This window comes from Rana temporaria, chromosome 1 (assembly GCF_905171775.1).
Source record: "Rana temporaria chromosome 1, aRanTem1.1, whole genome shotgun sequence".
Classification (NCBI taxonomy): Eukaryota; Metazoa; Chordata; class Amphibia; order Anura; family Ranidae; genus Rana; species Rana temporaria.
The window spans coordinates 488,947,593-488,969,970 of record NC_053489.1 but is presented as its reverse complement, the minus strand read 5'-3'; the positions used below and the strand labels follow the sequence as shown (position 1 = coordinate 488,969,970).

The 22,378-nt window shown below is 41.6% G+C and overlaps 1 protein-coding gene across 1 annotated transcript in view; it reads left to right on the top strand.

Annotated features, from left to right (window-relative positions):
* The window catches only part of PRSS12 (serine protease 12), a 227,433-nt gene that overhangs the window by 81,823 nt on the left and 123,232 nt on the right, over window positions 1-22,378 (top strand). Inside the window, exon 4 of the mRNA XM_040330091.1 lies at window positions 19,951-20,107. Coding sequence (XP_040186025.1) covers window positions 19,951-20,107 — 157 coding nt within the window. The remainder of the gene's footprint in view (window positions 1-19,950; window positions 20,108-22,378) is intronic.

Below are 22,378 nucleotides of genomic sequence, written 5' to 3'. Positions count from 1 at the left end.
TTGTGAAAAAAATGGCACTGGGGGGCCGTTTCTTCACAGCGAATGCGCCGATGACATCAGAAAACATCTCCTGGACGGCGCACGTTTAGGAGATATTTACAGTAACTATAGGTTAGCCTTATTATAGGCTTTACTGTAGGTACAACTTTCACAGAGAGGTTTACAACCTCTTTATTTCTCCACCACTCACCCCTTTCTTGCAGCCCTGCAACTTGTAAGGTAGGGCCCAGCTTATTTTCACATGGCCGTCATGCGCAGCTGGGGTCCTAGACCTCTTCTCCCCATCCGGGTCATTACACACTTTAACCATTTGACCACCTTTCATGACCAGGCCATTTTGCTGTACGGTACTGTGTGACTTTAAGGCCCCGTACACACGACCGGATCTATCCGCTGAAACTGGTCCGACGGACCAGTTTCAGCTGACAGATCCAGTCGTGTGTAGGCCCGACTGGACAATTATCCGGCGGATCGGACAGTTTCCAGCGGACAAATATTTCTTAGCATGCTAAGAAATCTGTCCGCTGGAAACCTGTCCGTCGGACGTGTTCGGTCATCTGTACAGACTCACCGGACATGTCTGACCGACCGCCATCCCTCGCATGCGTCGTACTGATTCGACGCATGCGTGGAAGCATCGAACTTCCAGGGCCACGCACGTCGCCACGTCATCTATATAAACAAAGGAAACAAAGATTTTGAAAAAATTTTTTTTACCTTCTGCTATAAAGCACACCTAATAAAAAATGTAAAAAAATCGAATTTCTTCAAATATTTAGGCCAATATGTATTCTGCTACATGTTTTTGGTACAAAAAATCCCAATAATGGTAAATGTTATAGCATCTACAAACAATGGGATATATATTGGATTTGTATTTCTTTTTTTAATACTAGTAATGGCGGCAATCAGCGACTTATAGGATTGTTGTATTGCGGTAGACAATCTAACACTAACTGACACTTTTGACACTTGTGGGAACCAGTGATCAGTGCTAAAAATATGCACTGTCACTATACTAATGACACTGGTTTGGGAGTGGTTAAACATCTAGGGCGATCAAAGGGTTAAATGTGTGCTTAACCAGTGTTTTTGTGTACTGTGTGTGGTGTTTTTACTAAGGGATCTGATGGATGCTTTACAGGGAAAGAAAATCCATCACATCCCTACTGTAAGAATGGAGCTCTGGGAAACAAATGAATGTCCGTTCGGTGATCTCCCCTACCTAGTAAGAACCCAGGAGCGATGTGTCACATTTAGCACCTTTCGGGGGGGGGGGGAGTTCCTGGTTTTGACAGGTACCCACTCCCACTTCTGGGTGTCTTCTCTACAGCAAAGTCACCCAGAAATTCGGCCCCCCTCCTCCTTCCCTACCATTAACAAAGCCCCGCTTTGTAGCAAAGCAGAGTATTTTTAGCTGCTGACTTTTTTTTTTTTTCTTAAGAGGCCTGGAGCTCCTCTTTATCTTCTGGGTTTCACTTTCACTTTCCCCACCCACTGTGGCTGGGGAAGAAGCTAATAAAGCATGATTTGTACTTTGCTAGCTTTAGTGGAGAGAACTTAAATCACCCTAAAAAAAAAAAAAAACATGCATACAAAAGAAAACACGTGCGCCAGGGGTGCCTATGCATGAAAGTGCTGGTTGCGCTATACATGTTACATATTGCCGCACATGCTTGAGTTAGAGCAATAATTCTAGGCCCATTACTTATGGTTAACTTTAAATTTATGATTTGTAAGGACGATAGGTCAAAATAGGTGCAGAATTGTAGTACAGCAGGCAGGGCTGATAACACTGCAAAGGCATTGGGGTTGATTTACTAAAGGCAATTAAACTGTATATTTTGCAAGGACAGTTGCACTTATTTTCCCCCAGAGCTCAGTGAATGTGGTGAAACTCTGCTGATTGCCATCATCCAATCATGTGCGAGCAAAAATGTTTATTTTTTATTTTTCCTTGCACCCAATCAGGTATTCTTTACAAATTGAAGCTTTAAAACACTAAGCTCTGGGGAAAATAAGTGCAACTTGCAAAGTGCACAGTCTATTTGTCTTTAGTAAATGAACCCCATTGCGTTATTAATCCAAACATATGGCAGATAAACAAATATCTTTCTTGCAGTGTTGTAATGGGATAACAAATAGGGGTTGATTTACTAAAATTGGAGAATGCAAAATCTGGTGTAGCTTTGCATAGAAACCAATTAGCTTCCAGATTTTTTGGTCAAAGCTTAGAGCATATGTTAACCCCCCAATTCGGACCCCTGTAACACCTAAAAAAAAAAAACGCTCATCCTGTCAGTTTCTCACCGTAAACTTACCACGGTAATCATGACTACTTTATATAATCTACTCTGTATCCTAACGATATGTCCCCCTGTGTGTGTGTCTCTGTTGTATAAATAAAAGCCATATATACCTTATCTGGGAGCGCTGATCAGTGGTCACGTGATGCGCCGGATCTCTCTGGCTCTTTCCACCTCTCCTCCTCCCTCCTCCTCCCCTCCAGACTCACGTCAGTGGAGGAATATCATCCCCTCCCACTGTATCTGTCAGACAGGGAGAGGAGAGATCTGGCGCATAACGTGACCACTGATTACAGTTAAGGTATATACAGCATTTTTTTTTTATACAACACACACATGGGGACATATAATTAGGAGACCGAGCATATTGGATAAAGCAAATAATGTGGGTTAACAAACCCTTTAACTGAACAAACTAAAGTTAGAAGCTGATTGGTTTCTATGCACAGCTGTACCAGATTTTTCACTCTCCACTTTTAGTAAATAAAACCCATAGTGTAATGTTCAGGATGTTTTTTTATTTATACATTTTTCCCAGACATACACTTGAAGTTCACACCTAAATAAATGTGCTTCTACCATTAAAGTGTTTGTTTTTGCTAGGTAGAAACAAATTAAGCAGCAGGCGATATGCTTTCTCCAAAACAATGTACATTGAGTAGAACAGCAAATTTAAAATTTAAAATTTTTCATGGATTTCTATACTGACTTTCATGTTAAGTACATATTTGTGTACAAGTGGAAATGCTCTGATAAAGTGATGCATATTTGTGGTCATTGATATTGCTGACGGCTCCCATATGATTGTAGCTCTCTGGTTAATATCTTCAAGACTTAGGGTGGGAATATACAGTTATTAGGATGAGCAGTTGCCTCACCAAGAACGACAGGTGGTGACATATCTGCTCATCCTCACTGAAACTTATCGAAATCATCTTTGAGATTCAGTCACCATGGAATAGAACTAATCATGCGTTTAACGCTTAAGGAGAGTTTGGCACTCACAACAAAATAGAAAATCTCTTTGGTTGGAAGTGCTACCCTCTGATGCAGCCTATACATTTGGCTGGGACTGAGATATGTTTGGCTATCCTTAGTTTTGCTTTTCTCTTTGGCTTATACTTATAGATCCCATTGCTTTTGATATGCTATTAGATTGCAGTAATTCTATGCCTCTGCTAAGCATTAGTTGTTTTTTCGTAGGAGAGTAATAAAATAGGGTTTGGTAAAAAAATATTATTACACACTCTATCTAGCATATGGTGATGAAAGATTGCTTAAAGACACATTTTATGCAAAATGATTGCTTAGCATTGTTTTTAAGTAAATGCATACTGCAGCATTTATTTTCCCATTGTTCGTTATCCAGTAGAGTGCCTTATTGGTTATTGAAGTGAGCTTCTATTGCATTGTGAATTGGATATGAGCTAACACCATGCATGTATAGGTAAAGCGTAACTCCACTTTTGTTGAGAAAAAAACATTCCCCTCTGAGTGATCTAAGTATATATATAACAACTTATATACTTATAACAAACTTTGTTGCAGATTCCTACCTTTTGTTATTCTGAAGTAATCCATGTGTGTTTGTTTGTGTCTCTGTACTGAGTGGGTCTCATGGGAGTGGTTTCATAATTAACTGCCAGGTGTGCAGCTGCAGAGCACTAATGAGGAAATCTGCTGGGCCTGCATCCCCTAATGCAGCGTAACACGATCGGTTAAACCGATGAGAATGGTCTGATGGACCGCTTTCAACGGTCAAAACCGATCGTGTGTGGGCGCCATCGGTTAGTTAACCATTGGTTAAAAAAAAGGCAACTTGTTTTAAAATTAACCGATGGATTCCTTACCGATAGAACAAAACCGATCGTTAGTAGGCACGATCATCGGTTAAAAATCCACGCATGCTCAGAATCAAGTTGACGCATGCTTGGAAGCATTAAACTTCGTTTTTTTCAGCACGTCGTTGTGTTTTACGTCACCGCGTTCTGACACAATCGTTTTTTTAACCGATGGTGTGTAGGCGCAAAGGACCATCAGTCAGCTTTATCGGTTAACCAATGAAAACGGTCCATCGGTACCTTCTCATTGGATGGACTGATCGTGTGTACGCGGCATTAGAAGTGTTCCTATTGGGAGTATCTCTCCAAAAATTTCATTTTTGGTGCAGAGGTTGCCTGAAATCTGACTTGTATCTTAGGCAGACTTCTGGAAAAATTGGTGAGCCAATCACACAAGCAGGAATTAACTCCCTGATTTTTACCCATAGGTAAGCCTTTAATAGGGCTTATCTATAAGTACAATATATTTCACCGTTTAGGAGATATTTACTTTAGAAGCAGCCGGCGACGTCACAAGCACATGCATTGGGGGACGATCCATGGCATCAAATGCCTCCTGGTCCTGGTCATCGGTGGGCCCCCTGGGACAGTCACCACCCAGCACCCAAGGTCTCAGCATTTTTCGATGCAGACTCTTTTTGATGGGATCAGGCCCCTCAGAGACCAGGCTATAGACTGGGGTAGGTGGGAAAGGTTTCCCCAACACCCGAGACGGGGTGCACTTGGGCTCCAACTTGCTCTCTCTAGTGTGCTTGGTGTTCTTGATAGACACTGTCCAAATGTTTCACATGTTCCTCAAACGTCTTGGAGAATATGATAATGTCATTGAGGTAAATCAGTAGCGCCTCAAAATTGAAATCCCCAAGACATTGCTCCATTAGGCGCTGAAAGGTTCCAGGAGCGTTACTAAGGCCAAAGGGCATGCAATTAAACTCGAAAAATCCCAGGGGTGTAAAAAATGTGTCTTCTCCCTGTCTTGTCCTGTATGAGGACATGCTAGTAGCCACTGGCCAGTTCCAAAGCAAAGAAGAGTTTACAAACCACCCCTAATTTTTCCGGTTGTCTCTTGGTAGCTCTGCGTTGGGCCTTGTAAACTTGAAGTACGCTGAGCCATACTTCTCGCAGGCTACAGCCACGGGCCTGCTGGGTCGAATGTTCATATCTGGCCAGTAGGCAGGGGCAAGTCTAGGTCTTTCAAAATGTTCATGCCCAGCACTATGGGCACTGTGGGATTAACTGGGCCTTGGGTCAAGACTACCCAAACCCATTCTACCACCTAGTCCTTGATTTGAATCTTCACCAAGGTGATGCCTTTGTCCTGTATAGGTAGATTTTTTGCTGCTCAGAGATATAGCCAACAGGAGTGCAGCTGTTCCCGGGCTCTGATCCTTTGTACATAAAAGCCATATTCCATGACAGTGACCTCTGACCCGGTGTCAATCAAATATGGGGCCTCTTGCTTGTTGATTAGGGTGGATTCCACTGGGCTTGGAGATACCACGTCTTCAGCTTTGTTAGGACTTTCAGTTGTCTGTCTCTGGGGTTGTTCCTCTGCCTCAGGAGTTAGTAGTTTAATAATGGGTGGGTTCCTGAATCCAGACCACCTGCAGTTCTTTGATAGGTGTCTATAGCAACCACACCGCCAGCATTTTTAGTCCTCCTCGGAATCCCTGTGCAACGGTTCACAGAAATCCCTGTGGGAAGACTGACCAACCTGGAGCACTTACGGTTACAGTAACGTGAACAGAGCAGGTTCTAGCCAGAATGACAGTAGAGAGGAGCATAATGTGCCTGGCCAGCTCGTGCCCAATTTGGTAAGATATCCAGAAGAGCTGCGACCCTACTCTTTCCCTCCTCGTCAGAGTCTTTTTCTACTGCTAGTACTTTCCTTAACCTCCCTGGCGGTATGATTATTTCAGAAAAAAGGTGCTGAAAGCGGTACCATTATTTGCAAGGAAATTTGACGTTTTATACTGTAGGCCTGTAATTCTTAGGAATAACTCACTTAAATTTTTTTATGACGAATTTCCCCACAAATCGCTATCGCACAATTCTGCAAGTGATTATAATTTATTATCGGTGTTTTCTAGCTGCTCTAAAACTATTTTTGACATAAAGGGACACTTTTGGATAATCTACAGTTTGCAGGCAGAAAGAACAGTTTTTATTATATAAAAGTACATGTAGGACACTGGGCAGACCACTAGGGACAAGGGGGGGGGGGTGTATTTTTTACATACAGTACTGTAATCTATAAGATTACAGTATATTGTATGTAATGTGTTTGTTTACCTTTTTGAATTTGACGCCGTTCTCTGCCCCTGTGCATCGTAACGTAGGGAACGGAGATCGGCGGCACAGGAGGACACTGTGTGAATCGAGCGAGGTCCCGCTCGCGCACACAGCGCGGCGGCATCGCTGGATCCAGGGACAAGGTAAGTAACTTTGTCTCTGGCTGCAGCGTGGCGAGCCCGAGTCTGACTCGGGGATACCGATTTTGGTATAAAAATCTTACCCCGAGCCAGACTCGGGAATACCGCCAGGGGGGTTAACAGAGCGGGTATTGTTCCATGCACCCACCCACTCCCATAAAGCATGCAAGTCCTGGGAGCCGGGGTCTTAAATAGGCTTTGCCTGATCCAAAATGGCAGCCAGAGTCACATGTGACAACTGCATCCAACCAGATCACTTCCGTGGTGACGCAGGAAACATAACGGAACCAGATTCTTCCTGACTTCCTCTCCAGCTGCAAAGCCGCTGCAGTTGAGCGCTACCTGCAATGGAAGAAACAAACTGCACTTGCCTACACTCTCCTCCTGTTAACTTGTTCCTTGTTATCTGTTTCCTCCCCATCCAGGCTTAGTGCGACTGTACCTTCTGTAAGAAGGTTATACCATGTCAAATTCTGGTACTACACAAACAGTAGTAAACATATGCTTAATAAATTTAATGTAGAAAAATGTTTTATCAAAGAGTGGGATCCAAAAAAATTTAAATTACAGATCAATTACAGCATCAATTTGAGCTGCAGCTGCCCCCTGCCGGCTCTACACCAAGAACTGAGCAATTGCTAATTGCTCAGTTCTCTGGTCCGCTCTGAGCACAGACCAGTCTGCTGTCTGTGCTCTGCCCCTCCAGCACTCATTGAAGTGCCAGACTATGGAGGGAGAGGGAGCGACTGGCTCAGGCCCTCAGCAGTTCACTGAATGGCGGAGCCAGCTTCCGGTCAGGCATCTAAGCAGATCCCAGCATTATTGTTGGGACCCCTGCAGAGCCTGGAGAGGCTATGTGACATCAGCTGACAGCAGACTTAAACCCTCTGTCTGCTGAATCTGGGTCACAGGAGTGCAGAACTAAGTGCACTCCTGTGATTTCCAGGAGAAGTAGGGCCCAAATAGCTATAATAAACAAATAATGTTTTTATTATCAAATGTCTATCTCTGTTTTAAAGGGGTTGTAAAGCTTAAAAAGTAGCAGTATTTACAGTACTCCATTTATTATCTAAGTAGTCTTTGTACAATGCAAAATATAAAAATGCATGCCAGGTTCTTGACTTGTAAATGGTTACAAAGTGTCTTGGCACTTATTTTTTGTATTTTAATTTTACATTTGTAGACCTTAGGGCAGGACTTTTATGCTGTTTCTTTAACGCCAGATTACATCTATCCTTTTGAAACACACAATATAGCTATAAACAGTCAAAGAGGATGACACAACACTGTCAAAAGGCGGAGAAGAAGAAAGACATTTTGTCCCAGTAGGCGATTTCCTTGTGCATCAAACAGATCAATTAAGCCTTGTGAGGGGAATGCAGCTGTGTCCATTACAAGAGCTGCAGCAGCGATCTCATTTATAATTCAAGATCTGTACATTAAAACCAGAGCAGCAGGTTTGTGCCATTAAGTAACATATCAAAAGAAGACTAAAGGGTTCTCATCCTCCTAGTCTGATGTTGCCTCTTTTGTAGCATCAAATGGAACGATTACAGTTAGTGCCCTCCTAGCTCCCTGCTGTGGACCTCTTATGTCTCTCTACTACAGGTTTTTGTTCTGATAAATGGCAACGGGATTGAGAAGGATGTCATACAGTACATTTTTATTGCTTGAGAATTTCCTAATGTTTTAAAACTTTTTTTAGTGTGCATCAGACACACACACAAAAAAAGACTTCTTCACAATATTGTAGTATTTATAGGTTTTAGAAGGTTTTGGTGTACAATGTTCTTGAAGCGAAATGCTCTGTAAGATATTGATAATTTGATAATTTCAAGTAGCAAAAATGTATAATAATCCTTTTTTTATTCCGTACCAGCAGTGAGACTGTTGTGTTTTTTTCTTTGGCAACCATCTTTTTATTTTTCACACAGCTGTGATGACTGTGCCCTTGTCCTGCACCTTTGTGCCAAATATTTGTGTTAAGGTGCATGTTCACCGAAATGTTTTTTATTGTTTTGTTTGGAGCCACTTTTAAGTCCCCCCGTTTTTTTTTTTTTTTACTCTCTGTGATTTCTGCAGGAAGATCAACTCTCATCTTTGGTCCTACACTTAGGCCCCGTACACACGACCAAGTTTCTCGGCAGAATTCAGCCAGAAACTCGATCGGAGCTGTATTCTGCCGAGAAACCCGGTCGTGTGTACACTTTTGGCCGAGGAAGCCGACGAGGATCTCGTCGGGCCAAATAGAGAACATGTTCTCTATTTCCTCGTTAGTCAATGAGGAAACTTGGCTCGCCGAGATCCTCGGCGGCTTCACAAGGAACTCGACGAGCAAAACGATGTGTTTTGCCCGTCGAGTTTCTCGGACGTGTGTACGGGGCCTCACAGTCAGGGCTTATCTGTCAGTTACACCTCCTGGTTATATTCCCTCCAAAGCACCTGTTATCATAACATTTTTATTACTTTTTTTCTATTGTGTTATTACGATAATGCCGCGTACACACGATCGGTTAAACCGATGAGAATGGTCTGATGGACCGTTTTCATCGGTCAAAACCGATCGTGTGTGGGCCCCATCGGTTATTTATCCATAGGTTAAAAAAAAACAATCTTGTTTTAAATTTAACCGATGGATACCTAACCGATCGGACAAAACCGATCGTTAGTAGGCATGACCATCGGTTAAAATTCCACGCATGCTCAGAATCAAGTCGACGCATGTTTGGAAGCATTGAACTTCGTTTTTTCAGCACGTCGTTGTGTTTTACGTCACCGCGTTCTGACACGATCGTTTTTTTAACCGATGGTGTGTAGGCACGACTGATCATCAGTCAGCTTCATCGGTTAACCGATGAAAACGGTCCATCAGACCGTTCTCATCGGATGGACCGATCGTATGTACGCGGCATGACTCTACACCCTGAGCAGTTGGCACTGCTGTGCTGCCCTCTGCCACGGACACTGTTGCTTTTTTTTTTGTTAGCTAAAAAAACATTGAATATAAAAAAATTCTATAAATATATATAAAAAAAGCAAAAAAACAAACAAAGCAAACACATATGGGTCTATTTTTTTTTCATATACATTTTGAATATTACTGAATGGTACAATGGATTAATCACTTGAGGCTTTCCCACATCATGTCTTCCAAAATCTATGTGGGGGTTTGTTGTGGTGGTGTGTGTGTGTTGGGGGGGGGGAGGGGTATAGGCCAGCTTGCCCCAGCCATTGGGGACATGAGTTTTTGCAAAAAATAAATGATATATATATATATTTGTTTGGGAAAGGATTTTTTGATGAGGCTTTAAAGGTAACATAAAGTTTTCAGACCCCCCTTCACTTTTTTAATTTTTGTTCTCATTATTCTACACTCAGCACCCCATGACAAAGTAAAAACAGAATTTTCGAAATGTCTGTGAATTTGTTAAAAATAAAAAAAAACTGAAATATCACATGTACAGTTATTCAGACCCTGTACTTTGTTGAAGCACCTTTGGCAGCAATTACAGGTTTGAGTCTTTTTGGGTACGACACAACAATCTTTGTACACCTGGATTGGGGGATTTTTTTGCCATTCTTCCTGGCAAATACTCTCAAGCTCAGTCAGGTTGAATGGGGACCATCGGCGGACAGCCCTTTTCATGTCTCTCCAGAAATGTCCAATAGAGTTCTGGTCAGGGTTCCTGTTGGGGCACTCTAGGACATTCACAAAGTTGACCCTAAGCCACTTCTGTGTTGTCTTGGCTGTGTGCTTAGGATCATTGGCATGTTGGAAGGTGAACGTATGTCCCAGGCTGAGGTCCTGAGCCCTGTGGAACACTGTACTGTTTTCAGTGTTGAATGCACTGTATGTAGTACATCCAGAGAGAGAAGGGTTAAGCATAAGCTAATAGCAGCAGCCATAAGCTTGTGCTCATTTTGTTCAGTCGCTTCCTGGTAAACAGGGTGGCTCTATAGCCACCCAATCACTTTTACAGCGTGGGCAGTATGGTTTCCCCTTCGCAGGTTTTTCCCTTTCCCACTTCTGTCACTCCCAGGCTCTTATGCTCTTTCCGGGAGCCTTGGACCACATTGGAGGACTTCAGGATTGGTGAATGGGAGGAGACTAAGGAACATACATTCTCCTCTGCAGTGAATGAAGTCAAAAGGGAGACACATTGGGCTGGATTCAGATACATTGGTGTATCTATCCGCCCGGTGTAACGTATCTGAGATACGTTACGCCGCTGTAACTTTGGGCGCAAGTTCTGTATTCAGAAAGAACTTTCGCCCTTATTTATGGCGGCGTAACGTATGTGTTGCGGCGTAAGGCCGCGTAATTCAAATGGGGATGTTGGGGGCGTGTTTTATACAAATTGTACTTGACCCCGCATTTTTTAAGTTTTTTTTGAACGGCGCATGCGCCGTCCGTAAAATATCCCAGTGTGCATTGCTCCAAATTACGCCGCAAGGACGTATTGGATTCGACGTGAACGTAAATTACGTAAAGCCGTATTCGCGAACGACTTACGCAAACAACGTAAACATTTCTCTTTTCTGAATCTGGCCCTTTTCTGAATCTGGCCCTTGGTGTCTAATCGGTCCCCCCATTGCGATAGCATTAAAGTTGATTACAAATAAATAAAAAATTAGAAAAGAGAAAAACATCAAATTAAATGTACTAAAGCAAGTAAAAACATAACCCCCATTGCCCTGCACACCAGGGCATGTAAACTGCAGTTGCACCACACTGGTGAGGTATGGCCGCAGATGTCAGAGTGGGAGAAATAATTTTAGAACCATAGGTCACAGCTAACCCAAAATAATAAGCAGTAAAGGCATTTAAAGGTTTACCTTTGGAGATTTCTGGGTAAAATAGTTACCAATGATATCGCACAGTTTTAAGATTTGACCTCTGTTATCTATTTACTCACTCGCAACCCCATTTTTTATATTTTACTTTAATAAGGCTTACCTGTAGGTATAAAGAATATCTCCTAAACTTGTACGGTTTAGGAGATATTTCCCTCCACAATGCACCGCTGATTGCAGCGGCGCATGCACAGGGGGGATCCTCGGCTAAAGGACCGGCAGCCGCCGGACCTTGCTGGAATGAAATCTCCTGCGCGCATGTGCGGGAGTGACGACATCGCTGCTCCAGCAAATCACAGCGCTGGAGCGAAGATACCCAGAAGACACGCCAGGCAAGATGACATCTCGCTCGGCGTGGACCAGGTAAGTTCTCTACACCTCGTTTTAAAGGGGTTGTAAAGGTAAAAGTTTTTTTACCTTAATGCATCCTATGGCCGCCGATGTATCACGGGAGCGCGCTCGCAAAAGCTTTCCACCATGCGAAGAAGCTTGCATGAATGTGAAAAGCTTTTGCGAGGAGGACCAGAGACAGCCGCCGAGGGACCCCAGAAGACACGGATCCGGGTCACTCTGTGCAAAACAAACTGCACAGCGGAGGTAAGTATAACATATTTGTTATTTAAAAAAAAATAATCTGCCTTTAGTGTCCCTTTAAGGTAAGTATTTCATAATGAGCTAATATGCGGTGCATACTAGCTCATTATGGCTTTTGCCTTACAGGTGTAAAAAAAAAAATGCAGGTATACAACCGCTTTAACATTCAAACCAGACCCATATCTAGGCATGGGCCTACCCCTTCCTGTATCATACCAGACTGCATGCCTATAAGAACCACCCAAAAAATCCCACATGTGTCCCACATGGGGGACAGGAAGTGGGAAGAGGCCACTTCCCACACCATTATTCATCCTTACATACAATTTAATTTTAACTGCTCTTTTTTTTTTTTTGCAAATAACTGTCATATTTATAGCTGGAGACATCATTTTAGTGTCATCTTAAAGGACACAAACTATAGAAAAAAAATTATACTTTTTAGACTTTTATGGCACTTTATACTTTTCAAAAACTAATACTGTTCAAAACGGAATAAAATCAGTTTGCACTTTTAGACTTCTTAAAAATGAATACTGTTCAAAATAAAATAAAATTAGTTCTTAATTAATTTTTTTTTTATGACCCTAGTCAAAAGTTTACATACCCCAGTTCTTAATACCGTGTATTGCCCCCTTTATCACCAATGACAACTTGAAGTCTTTTGTGGTATTTGTGGATGAGATTCTTCTCAGATGGTAAAACTGCCCATTCCTCTTGGCAAAAAGCCTCCAGTTCCAAAACATCAGCGATCCACCTCCGTGTTTCACAGTAGGAATGGTGTTACTTGTAGCATTTATGGTTGTGGCCAAAAAGCTACATTTCGGTCACATTGATCTGTGCTGTTTGGCATATTGTAAGCAGGATACTTTGTAGCATTTGTTTGCGTAGTAATGGCTTTCTTCTGGCGACTCGACCATGCAGCCCATGTTTCTTCAAGTGCCTCCTTATTGTGCATCTTGAAACAGCCACACCACATGTTTTCAGAGAGTCCTGTATTTTACCTGAAGTTATTTCTGTGTTTTTCTTTGCACCCCAAACAATTTTCCTGGCAGTTGTGGCTGAATTTTTTTTTTATCTTCTTGACCATGGTTTGGGTTTAACAGAACCCCTAATTTTCCACTTCTTGATTAGAGTTTGAACACTGCTGATTGTCATTCTCAATTCCTTGGATATTTTTGTCCAAGGAATTGGATAAAAATATTGGATTTTTATATCCCTTTTCTGGTTTAAAAGGTTCAAATCTTCTGGGAAGGCTGTTCACAAGGTTTAGGAATGTGTCTAGGGAATGTTTAACCATTCTTCCAGAAGACCATTTATGAGGTCAGGCACTGATGTGGATGAAAAAGCCTGGCTCGAATCTCCACTCTAATTCATTCCAAAGGTGTTCTATTGGGTTGAGGTCAGGACTGTGCAGGCCAATCAATTTCCCCCACCCCAAACTCGCTCATTCATGTCTTTATGGACCTTGCTTTGTGCACGAGTCCAAATAATTTGGTGGAGGGGGTATTATGGTGTGGGGTTGTTTTTCAGGGGTTGGGCTTGGTCCCTTAGTTCCAGTGAAGGGAACTCTTAAGGTGTCAGCATACCAAGACATTTTGGACAATTTCATGCTCCCAACTTTGTGGGAACAGTTTGGGGATGGCCCCTCCCTGATCCAACATGGCTGCGCTCAGTGCAAAAAGCAAGGTCGAAAAAGACATAGAGTCCGGAACTCAACCCAATAGAGCACCTATGGAATGAACTAGAGCGGAGACTGCGAGCCAGGCCTTCTGGTCCACATCAGTGCCTGACCTCGCAAATGTGCTTCTGTAAGAACAAATATTCCCATAGACACACTCCTAAACCTTGTGGTCAGCTTTCCCAGAAGAGTTAAAGCTGTTATAGCTGCAAAGGGTGGGCCAACTCAATATTGAACCCTACGGACTAAGACTGGGATGCCATTAAAGTTGATGTGCGTGTAAAGGCAAGCATCCCAATACTTTTGCCAATATAGTTTGTGTGTGTGTGTATATATATATATATATATATATATATATATATATATATATATATATATATATATATATATATATATATATATATATATATATATATTTTTTTTTTTTTAAGACAAACAAATATGTACTTTTGTTTTTTGGGGTTGAGAAATATTCAACTGGGTGATATGGTCAGTGGCAGCAGCAGCAGAGATTGTAGCTGCACTGCATTTATAGTAACTAAAAAAAATAAAAATACTTGCTTGGCTCACATGTTAAATTTAGCAGTACAAAGATAGCTTGGAAAGTATTCAGGTTTGGAAAATGTCTTGGGAATTTCACCAGATCTTATGCCACTAAAATGCTCCTTTAATGACCTTCTCTTTTACAAATTGATGTACAGTATTTTGACTTGTGGGTTGATGTCATTCTAACCTGCAGCTGCTTATCACTGACAGTTCATGAAGATGTCATAGGGCTCTGAAGCCAATCTAGAAAAATGCCGGTGACATACAGTATTTTGACATTAAAATGAAAAATATTCACACATCCTACAGTCAACAAAAGTCAAAACAATAGAAACCTGGTAAGCCCCATACACATGATCGGGCTTTTGCCCAGCCAAACTCACATCGGAATTCCATCAGAGTAAAATAGAACATGTTCTCTATCTAAACTCCAATGGGGCTTACACGCGGTCGTAATTTCCGATGGAAAAAGTCCATCAGACTTTTTCCATCGGAAATTACGATCGTGTGTATGGGGGTTTAGGCCACTCAAACAAAGAAGGCAAAGTCTGATTCTTTGGAAAAATAATGGGAACAGTATTCTGAAATATTGAGGAGAGGGCGATGGAAAATACCAGGGAAACGTTTAATGATGTTTGCAAATTATAACAAAATACAGGAATACAATGACAGTAAGGACTCCTGCGACTTGGGGCTGCAAAGTCGCATGACAAGTCGTACCCCAGAATTTCCAATTAAGTGCCGTTCATATACGTGTCACTTCGAGTCGCAGCGAGTTTAAAGTAGTCCCTGCACTACTTTGGTTCCACTTTGATGCGACTTGAGGTCCATATACCTCAAGAATACACAGATATTGCTTCAAGTTGCAATAAAATCGTGGCCAAATCGCATCAAAAAACTACGTGAATTTCAGGTCGCAATAGTGGAAACCCAGGCTAAGCCAGTATGCGGACAGTATGATCAAAAAGTAGCAATATAGCAAGGTGGATAATTCTATGCTTAAAGTGATTACAGACATTTATCTGAAGATAGCTATGAATTATCTTGGTCACAGTCAAGGTGTTCTTGCTAAGGACAGCTAAACAGCTATAGGAATGTAGGCATTTCATATTATAAAAGTTAACCTGTATTTAAAAAAAAAAAGTGGGCGAGGTAGGGAGAGGGAAAGGTATTACACGCAAGGATAAAGTAGAAATAACGATGTGAACTAAAACAGCTTGAAGCGCCAGAAAGTAAATTATTTAATTCTTTAACCACTTGACCTCTTTGACCACTTCACCTCCGGAAGATTTACCCCCCTCACGAGCAGGCCATTTTCTCCACTATGGCACTGCGTTACTTTAACTGACAATTGCACGGTCATGCAATGCTGTACCCCCCCCAAAAAATGATATAATTTTTCTCCCACAAATAGAGCTTTCTTTAGGTGGTTTTTGATCACCACTGCGTTTTTTTTTTGCGCTATAAACCAAAAAACTATTTTGAAAATGAAAAAATATACATATTTTTTACTTTTTACTATAAAAATATCCAATAAAAAATAAGCCAATATGTATTCTGCTACGTTTTTTTGGTAAAAACAATCCCGATAAGCATATATTGATTGGTTTGCGCAAAAGCTATAGCGTCTACAAAGTACGGAATACATACTGGATTTTTTATTTATTTTTTATACTAGTAATGTCGGCTATCAGCGATTTATAGTGGGACTGCGATATTGCGGCGGACAGTCGGACACTAATGCCCCGTACACACAATCGAACCTTTGTCCGTCCAAATTCACATCGGAATTCCATCGGAGGAAAAGAGAACATGTTCTCTATGTAAACTTCGATGGAATTCATCGGAATTTCCGATAGAATTACTCCGATGGGGCATACACACGGTTGGAATTTCTGATGGAAAAAGTCTGTCAGACTTTTTCCATCGGAAATTCCGATTGTGTGTACGGGGCATAACTGACACTTTTGACACTTTGTGGGAACCAGTGACACTAATACAGTAATCAGTGCTAAATATATGCACTATCACTGTACTAATGACACTGACTGGGAAGGGGTTAAACATAGCTAGAACGATCAAAAGGTTAACTGTGTGCATAGCAAGTGTTTTACTGTACTATGTGTGCTGCTTTTATTTTATTACCTGCTTCGCAGGGGCACAAAGTCCATGTCAGAATGAAGATCTGTCTTGTTTACATAGACAGATCTCCGTTCTGAGTCTCTACCCACCAATCGGCGGGTACTGGCAGGCATCCATATTGGCTTCTGCTGTGAGTAATCACAGCAGAAGCAGGCTGGCGGTGGCACGCTTGCCTCCAGGCGGAAGTGCAGAATCATGTGTGTGTATATTTTTATATATATATATATATATATATATATATATATACACGTGTTTTTGTGCAGGAGGGTCGCCCTGTAGCAGTAACTCTGCTATGGGGTGTTCCTTAACCACTTACTTGCTGACTGAAAGTGTCAGAAAAAGAAACTTCATGGAAGGATCACTAGGTATTATTTGAATGAAAGCCACAGATTTAAGAACATTAAGCGCCAGTTCACAACACAAAAATATCCTCTAGATCCGTCCTGAATGTGTTTCTGTTTGCGTGTTTTTAACACTTTTTTATGCTTTTTACCGCATTCCAGTACAGTTCTATGCAGGAAAAAAGCAGAATGTTGTGCTTTTTTTTCTGGAACTGAAAAGAACTGGAATGCAATGCACTGATGTGAACTATGCCATTGAAACCCATATAACCTACTTTTCATGTTTCTTTTATGCCGAATAAAAATGCACATGTACTGCATGTAGTGTGAACAGGCCCTCAGGCTCCATTCACATTGTAACACCGCGTACGCGGCGTATTTTGCCGCGATTAGGTTACTTTTTTTTTTTTCACAAAGAATTTACATTGATGTCTATGGCCGAATGCCAATGCACCCTGAAAAAAAGGGTCCGGGACTTGTTTTCAGGCGGCAGGCGTACGGCGTTTATGAGATGTGAACCATCTCATAGACATCAATGGAAATTCTCCCCTCCAGCGGCACGAGCGTCGCGCTTCAGGCAATTTGTCGCCTAGGTGTGAATGCAGTGTAAAAGTTACTTTTGAAATCACATTGACATGTTAAAGCGTATATTAAATTGTGGATTTACATATACTTTAATGTATTACTTATATACAAAAGCCTGTGATATTGATAACACTTAACTGTGGCAAAAATAAACTAGAACTAGACGAGGGTGCGCTTCCCTATGCACCAAAGGGCCACTTAACTTAACCTTTATTGTAAATCATAAATTGTATGTAAATGACCATAGCAGGTAAACCTATAGGATGAGGTCAATGCCATTATATATGAATCAACATTCTATCTCTATGTGTTAATATTAACATCTACTAAGTTTAAATGGCGAAACTTCTCTTGATCTATACAGTACAATTAGACATAATGAGAGCTATAGGTGTAGGCAGGGCCGCTGATAGGGGGGGACCACCAGTCCTCCTGTAGGGGGCCCGGGCTCACAGGGGGGCCCATACAGCAGAAGGAATCAGTGCGGTCGGATGGAGGGGCAAATACAGGATGCCCAATGTGAACCCGGTTTCTCTCCCTCCCACAACTTTCAGCTGCTGCAGGGAGAGACACGGACACAGCTGCCAGCTTCCCTGTCTCATTAAAAAAAATACAAATTGTTACCCTGTATTGTTTTAAACCCTTGTAAAATGTAATAAAATTCTTGGAAAAAAAATGTTTTTTTTTTATAAAACTTGTCAAATATTTTTTTTCAAAACATTTAAATGTTTTTGTTAAAAGAAAAAAAAAACCTATTTAAAAAAGGGCTAATTCACACAGCTTCTCTGTTATCTTTGTGTCCGCTAAGAATAATTTTAGTATATTTTAATTGAAAATCTTGGTTTGATATATTTGAGGGGGGCCCTGCCAGGTAGGCTGTACGGGGCCCCGTGATTTCTAACAGCAGCCCTGGGTGTAGGGCATATGTAAATTCAAGGTCTATTCACCAACACCAGCTGGTATCAAAAAATGGGGTATACCTGTCTCTCCTCCAAATTATTGGCCACATATAGAAATGAGATGAATAGAAAAAGAGAAAATATGCTAGAAAATACTGTCTTACTGAAGATATGGTCTATCTGTCTTCTGTCCGATGAAGTTATCTATCTCTCAGATATGTAATATGGGTGGACACAAATAACCACTGATGTACAAGTCCCATATATCACCATATTCACAAAACAGCTTCTCTCTTAATTAAGACTGCATTAACACAAGGCATATCTCACCCCACAAAAAAGAAAAATGGAGTGGAGGGGGGAAAGACTCTGTCAGAAGGTGCTCCTAAAATTAAATCCCCCAAACCTAACATGTTTCGCTCTTGAAATAGAGCTTCATCAGTGGTAAAAAAAAACACAATCAAAGAAAAGTGAAGAAAATTAGCAACCAAGAGTGACTGACTGTCACAATTCTGTTAGGCCTCGTACCCACAACCGAGGAACTCGTCGTAAATGAAACATCGTTTTCCTCGACGAGTTCCTTGTTAGGCTTGTCGAGAAATTTGACAAGCTTTCTTTGCGTACACACTGTCAAGACAAAATCTCGTCGTTATCAAACGCGGTGACGTACAACGCGTACTACGGCACTATAAAGGGGAAGTTCGATTCCACTGGCACAACCCTTGGGGCTTCTTTTGCTAATCTCATGTTACTGTGTGTTAAGTAAAAGATTGGTAAGAGACGTTTTGCGCTTTTCAGTCTGTTACAGCGTGACAAATGTGCTATCTCCATTACGAACCCTACTTTTTACCGAAGGTGCGCTCCCGTCTCATACTTTATTCTGAGCATGCGCGGGTTTCTAAGCATGCACACGAACGTGTTTCTCGTCGAAAACCAGCCCGACGAAGAACACAACGAGGAAATTGAGACTCCCGACGAGGAAAAAGAGAACTTGTTCTCTTTTTTTCTCATCGAGTTCCTCGACAGTTTTCTCGATGAAAAACATACACACGACCGTTTTCCTCTGCAAAAAAGCTTTGCCACCAAGTTTCTTGATGGATTCTGTCGAGGAAATTGGTCGTGTGTACGAGGCCTTACTGTCTCCATCAGTGGTTATTTGTATCCACATGGATGAGTGTACCTGTATTACAATATCTGAGAGATAGATAACCTCATAGGGCAGAAGACATATAGCCTATATCTTCAGTAAGACAGCATTTTCTAGCATACTTTCTCTTTTTCTGTTTATCTCATTTTTATATGTGGCCAATAGATTGGAGGAGAGACTGATATACCGCCACCTCTTGATACCAGTTGGTGTTGGTGAATAGACATTGAATATCCTCTACACAGCCTGGAGCCTTATATTGAATATAGGAGGAGATTATTTCCCTCATATTATCTATATGTATATATCAAGAGAAGTTTTACCATTTAAACTTGGTAGATGTTAATATTACCACATAGAGATAGACCGTTGATTCATATAAAATGGCATTGACCTCATCCTATAGGTATACCTGCTTTGGTCATTTACATACCTTTTATGATTTACAATAAAGGTTACGTTTTAGGTAAGTGACATTTCGGTGCATAGGGAAGCGCACCCTCATCTAGTTCTGGTTTAATTTATTACTAAATTAAAAAAACAGTAAACATGTTCATTATGTGTCATTTAATCTTGTTGTAGTCCCAGACTCTGCTTTCATCCCCACTCGGCTCGTTGGTGGAAGCTCAGCATTTGAAGGACGGATTGAAGTGTTTCATGCTGGTCGGTGGGGGACAGTGTGTGATGACCAGTGGGATGATGCTGATGCTGAAGTTGTCTGCAGGCAGCTAGGATTTGGGTGAGGATCTTCTATTATGTCATAGTGTTTTGTCAAAGCTGGAATTTAGAAAGTTTGGATTACAAAAAAAATATCTGCCTAAAAACCAGCCCATAATGATGTTTATATGAAGGAGCTAAATGTTAAAACAATATCTGTGTTCTTAATTGTGGCCTTAGAAAGCTTACATAAACTTCCACTAAAAAGCTTGCAGATGTGTCGGAAACAAAAGTTCATTGCTGAGAAAGGTCATTATTCCATCACATTACACTGGATATCCAGTCAGAGGAAATTCTTACATAATATTATATTTAGGTATGCATGTCTGATGCCTTTGTCTGCTAATATCAGATCCAGAAGTTTTTTGCTCTATGGATAATAATAGGTCTTCGTAGGTTTAGTAATAAGAACTACTAGATCTTACACACGATCATTTTTCGGGTTCTAAAAAATGAAGTTTTTTTTTATGTCATTAAAAACGATCGTGTGTGGGCTTCAGAGCATTTTTCGAGTTCTAAAAATGGGCAAAAAAAAAATTCGAACATGCTCTATTTTTTACCAAAGTTTTTAACGTCGTTTTTCGGGTTGTAAAATTTTTTCGTGCGTGGGCTTTATCGACGTGAAAAATCCGAGCAAGCTCAGAGCGCTCGTTCTGGTAAAACTACCGTTCGTAATGGACTAAGCACATTCATCACGCTGTAACAGACAGAAAAGCGCAAATTCGTCTTTTACTAACACAAAATCAGCTAAAGCAGCCCCAAGGGTGGCGCCATCCGAATAAAAATTCCCCTTTATAGTGCCGTCGTACGTGTTGTACATCACCGCGCTTTGCTAGAGCATTTTTTTTCACAATCGTGTGTAGGCAAGGCCGTTTTAATGATCAAGTTGAAAAAAACATTGTTTTTTCTAGAGCCTGAAAAACGTCATTTTTTAGAACCCGAAAAATTATCGTGTGTACGCGGCATTACACAGGGCAGAGAGAACTCTTCCAACTCCACCATATGACACGGCTGGACCAATGACTTATCATGTTGGAGCAATGAGGGTATTTCTCTTCAATCTTGGTGTCTAAACAGAGTGGTGGGGTTATGATGTGAAGAGAATATGTTCTGCTGGGGGGCTTATCAGTTCTAATGAATGCTTAGCCAATCTTAGATGTGGCAGCATTCGTTTTCTTTTTTAAGGCTTTCTGGCTTTTATTTTCACCTATTGACCTGGCCAGTAGGTCTGTTGTTTTTCAAAAGCCCAAGCTGTCTGCAGATGTAGTAAAGGGTTGAGACAAACAATTTAACACTGAAATGTGCGCTTACAGTGATCAACTTTTATTTATGTATGTAAAACCTTTATCTTAAAAGGGAAACAAAAACTGTTTCTGTAACTGCTTAAAAAGTCTGAGCTGGATTTCGGCTTCAATTTGTTAGTATATCCTAATCTACTAGTGCATCTAACACTACCCTTCCCTCAGATTAATAATGCTGCTGTCCCATTTTTTGGCTTTGGGTTTGATACCTATTTAAAGCGGGGGTTCACCCTTAGAGGGCACTTTTTCCCCATAGCTGGATGCTCGTTTTCTCTAGGGGAATCGGCTATTTGTTTTAAAATATGTGCAGTACTTACCCGTTTACGAGATGCATCCTCTCCGTCGCTTCCGGGTATGGGCTGCGGGAATGGGCGTTCCTTCTTGATTGACAGTCTTCCGAGAGGCTTCCGACGGTCGCATCCATCGCGTCACGATTTTCCGAAAGAAGCCGAACGTCGGTGCGCAGGCGCAGTATAGAGCCGCACCGACGTTCGGCTTCTTTCGGCTACGAGTGACGCGATGGATGCGACCGTCGGAAGCCGCTCGGAAGCCTGTCAATCAAGAAGGAACGCCCTCTCCCGAAGACCCATACCCGGAAGCGACGGAAGAAGATGCAGCTCGAAAACGGGTAAGTACTGCTCATATTTTAATACAAATAGCCGATTCCCCTAGACCGAACGAGCAGGAATCTAAGGGGAGAACAAACATTTTTTAATAAATGGGTGAACTCCCGCTTTAAGTAGGCCTATGTTTAATACCTCTATAACCACTTTCCATCTATATAACACATATATGCGGCTCCACGGCACTGGGCTTTTTCTCTGTGGGCCGCATACATACATATGTCCTTTTGTACTGGGAGCATGCCACACAGCCCACTCCGACTGGGTCTCATTGAAACCCCCCGGGACCCGTACTAAAGATCGGACCCGGACCTCCAGATTCTGGGTTAGCTAATCGCTGTGGTAGCCTCTGATTGGCTACCACAGTGA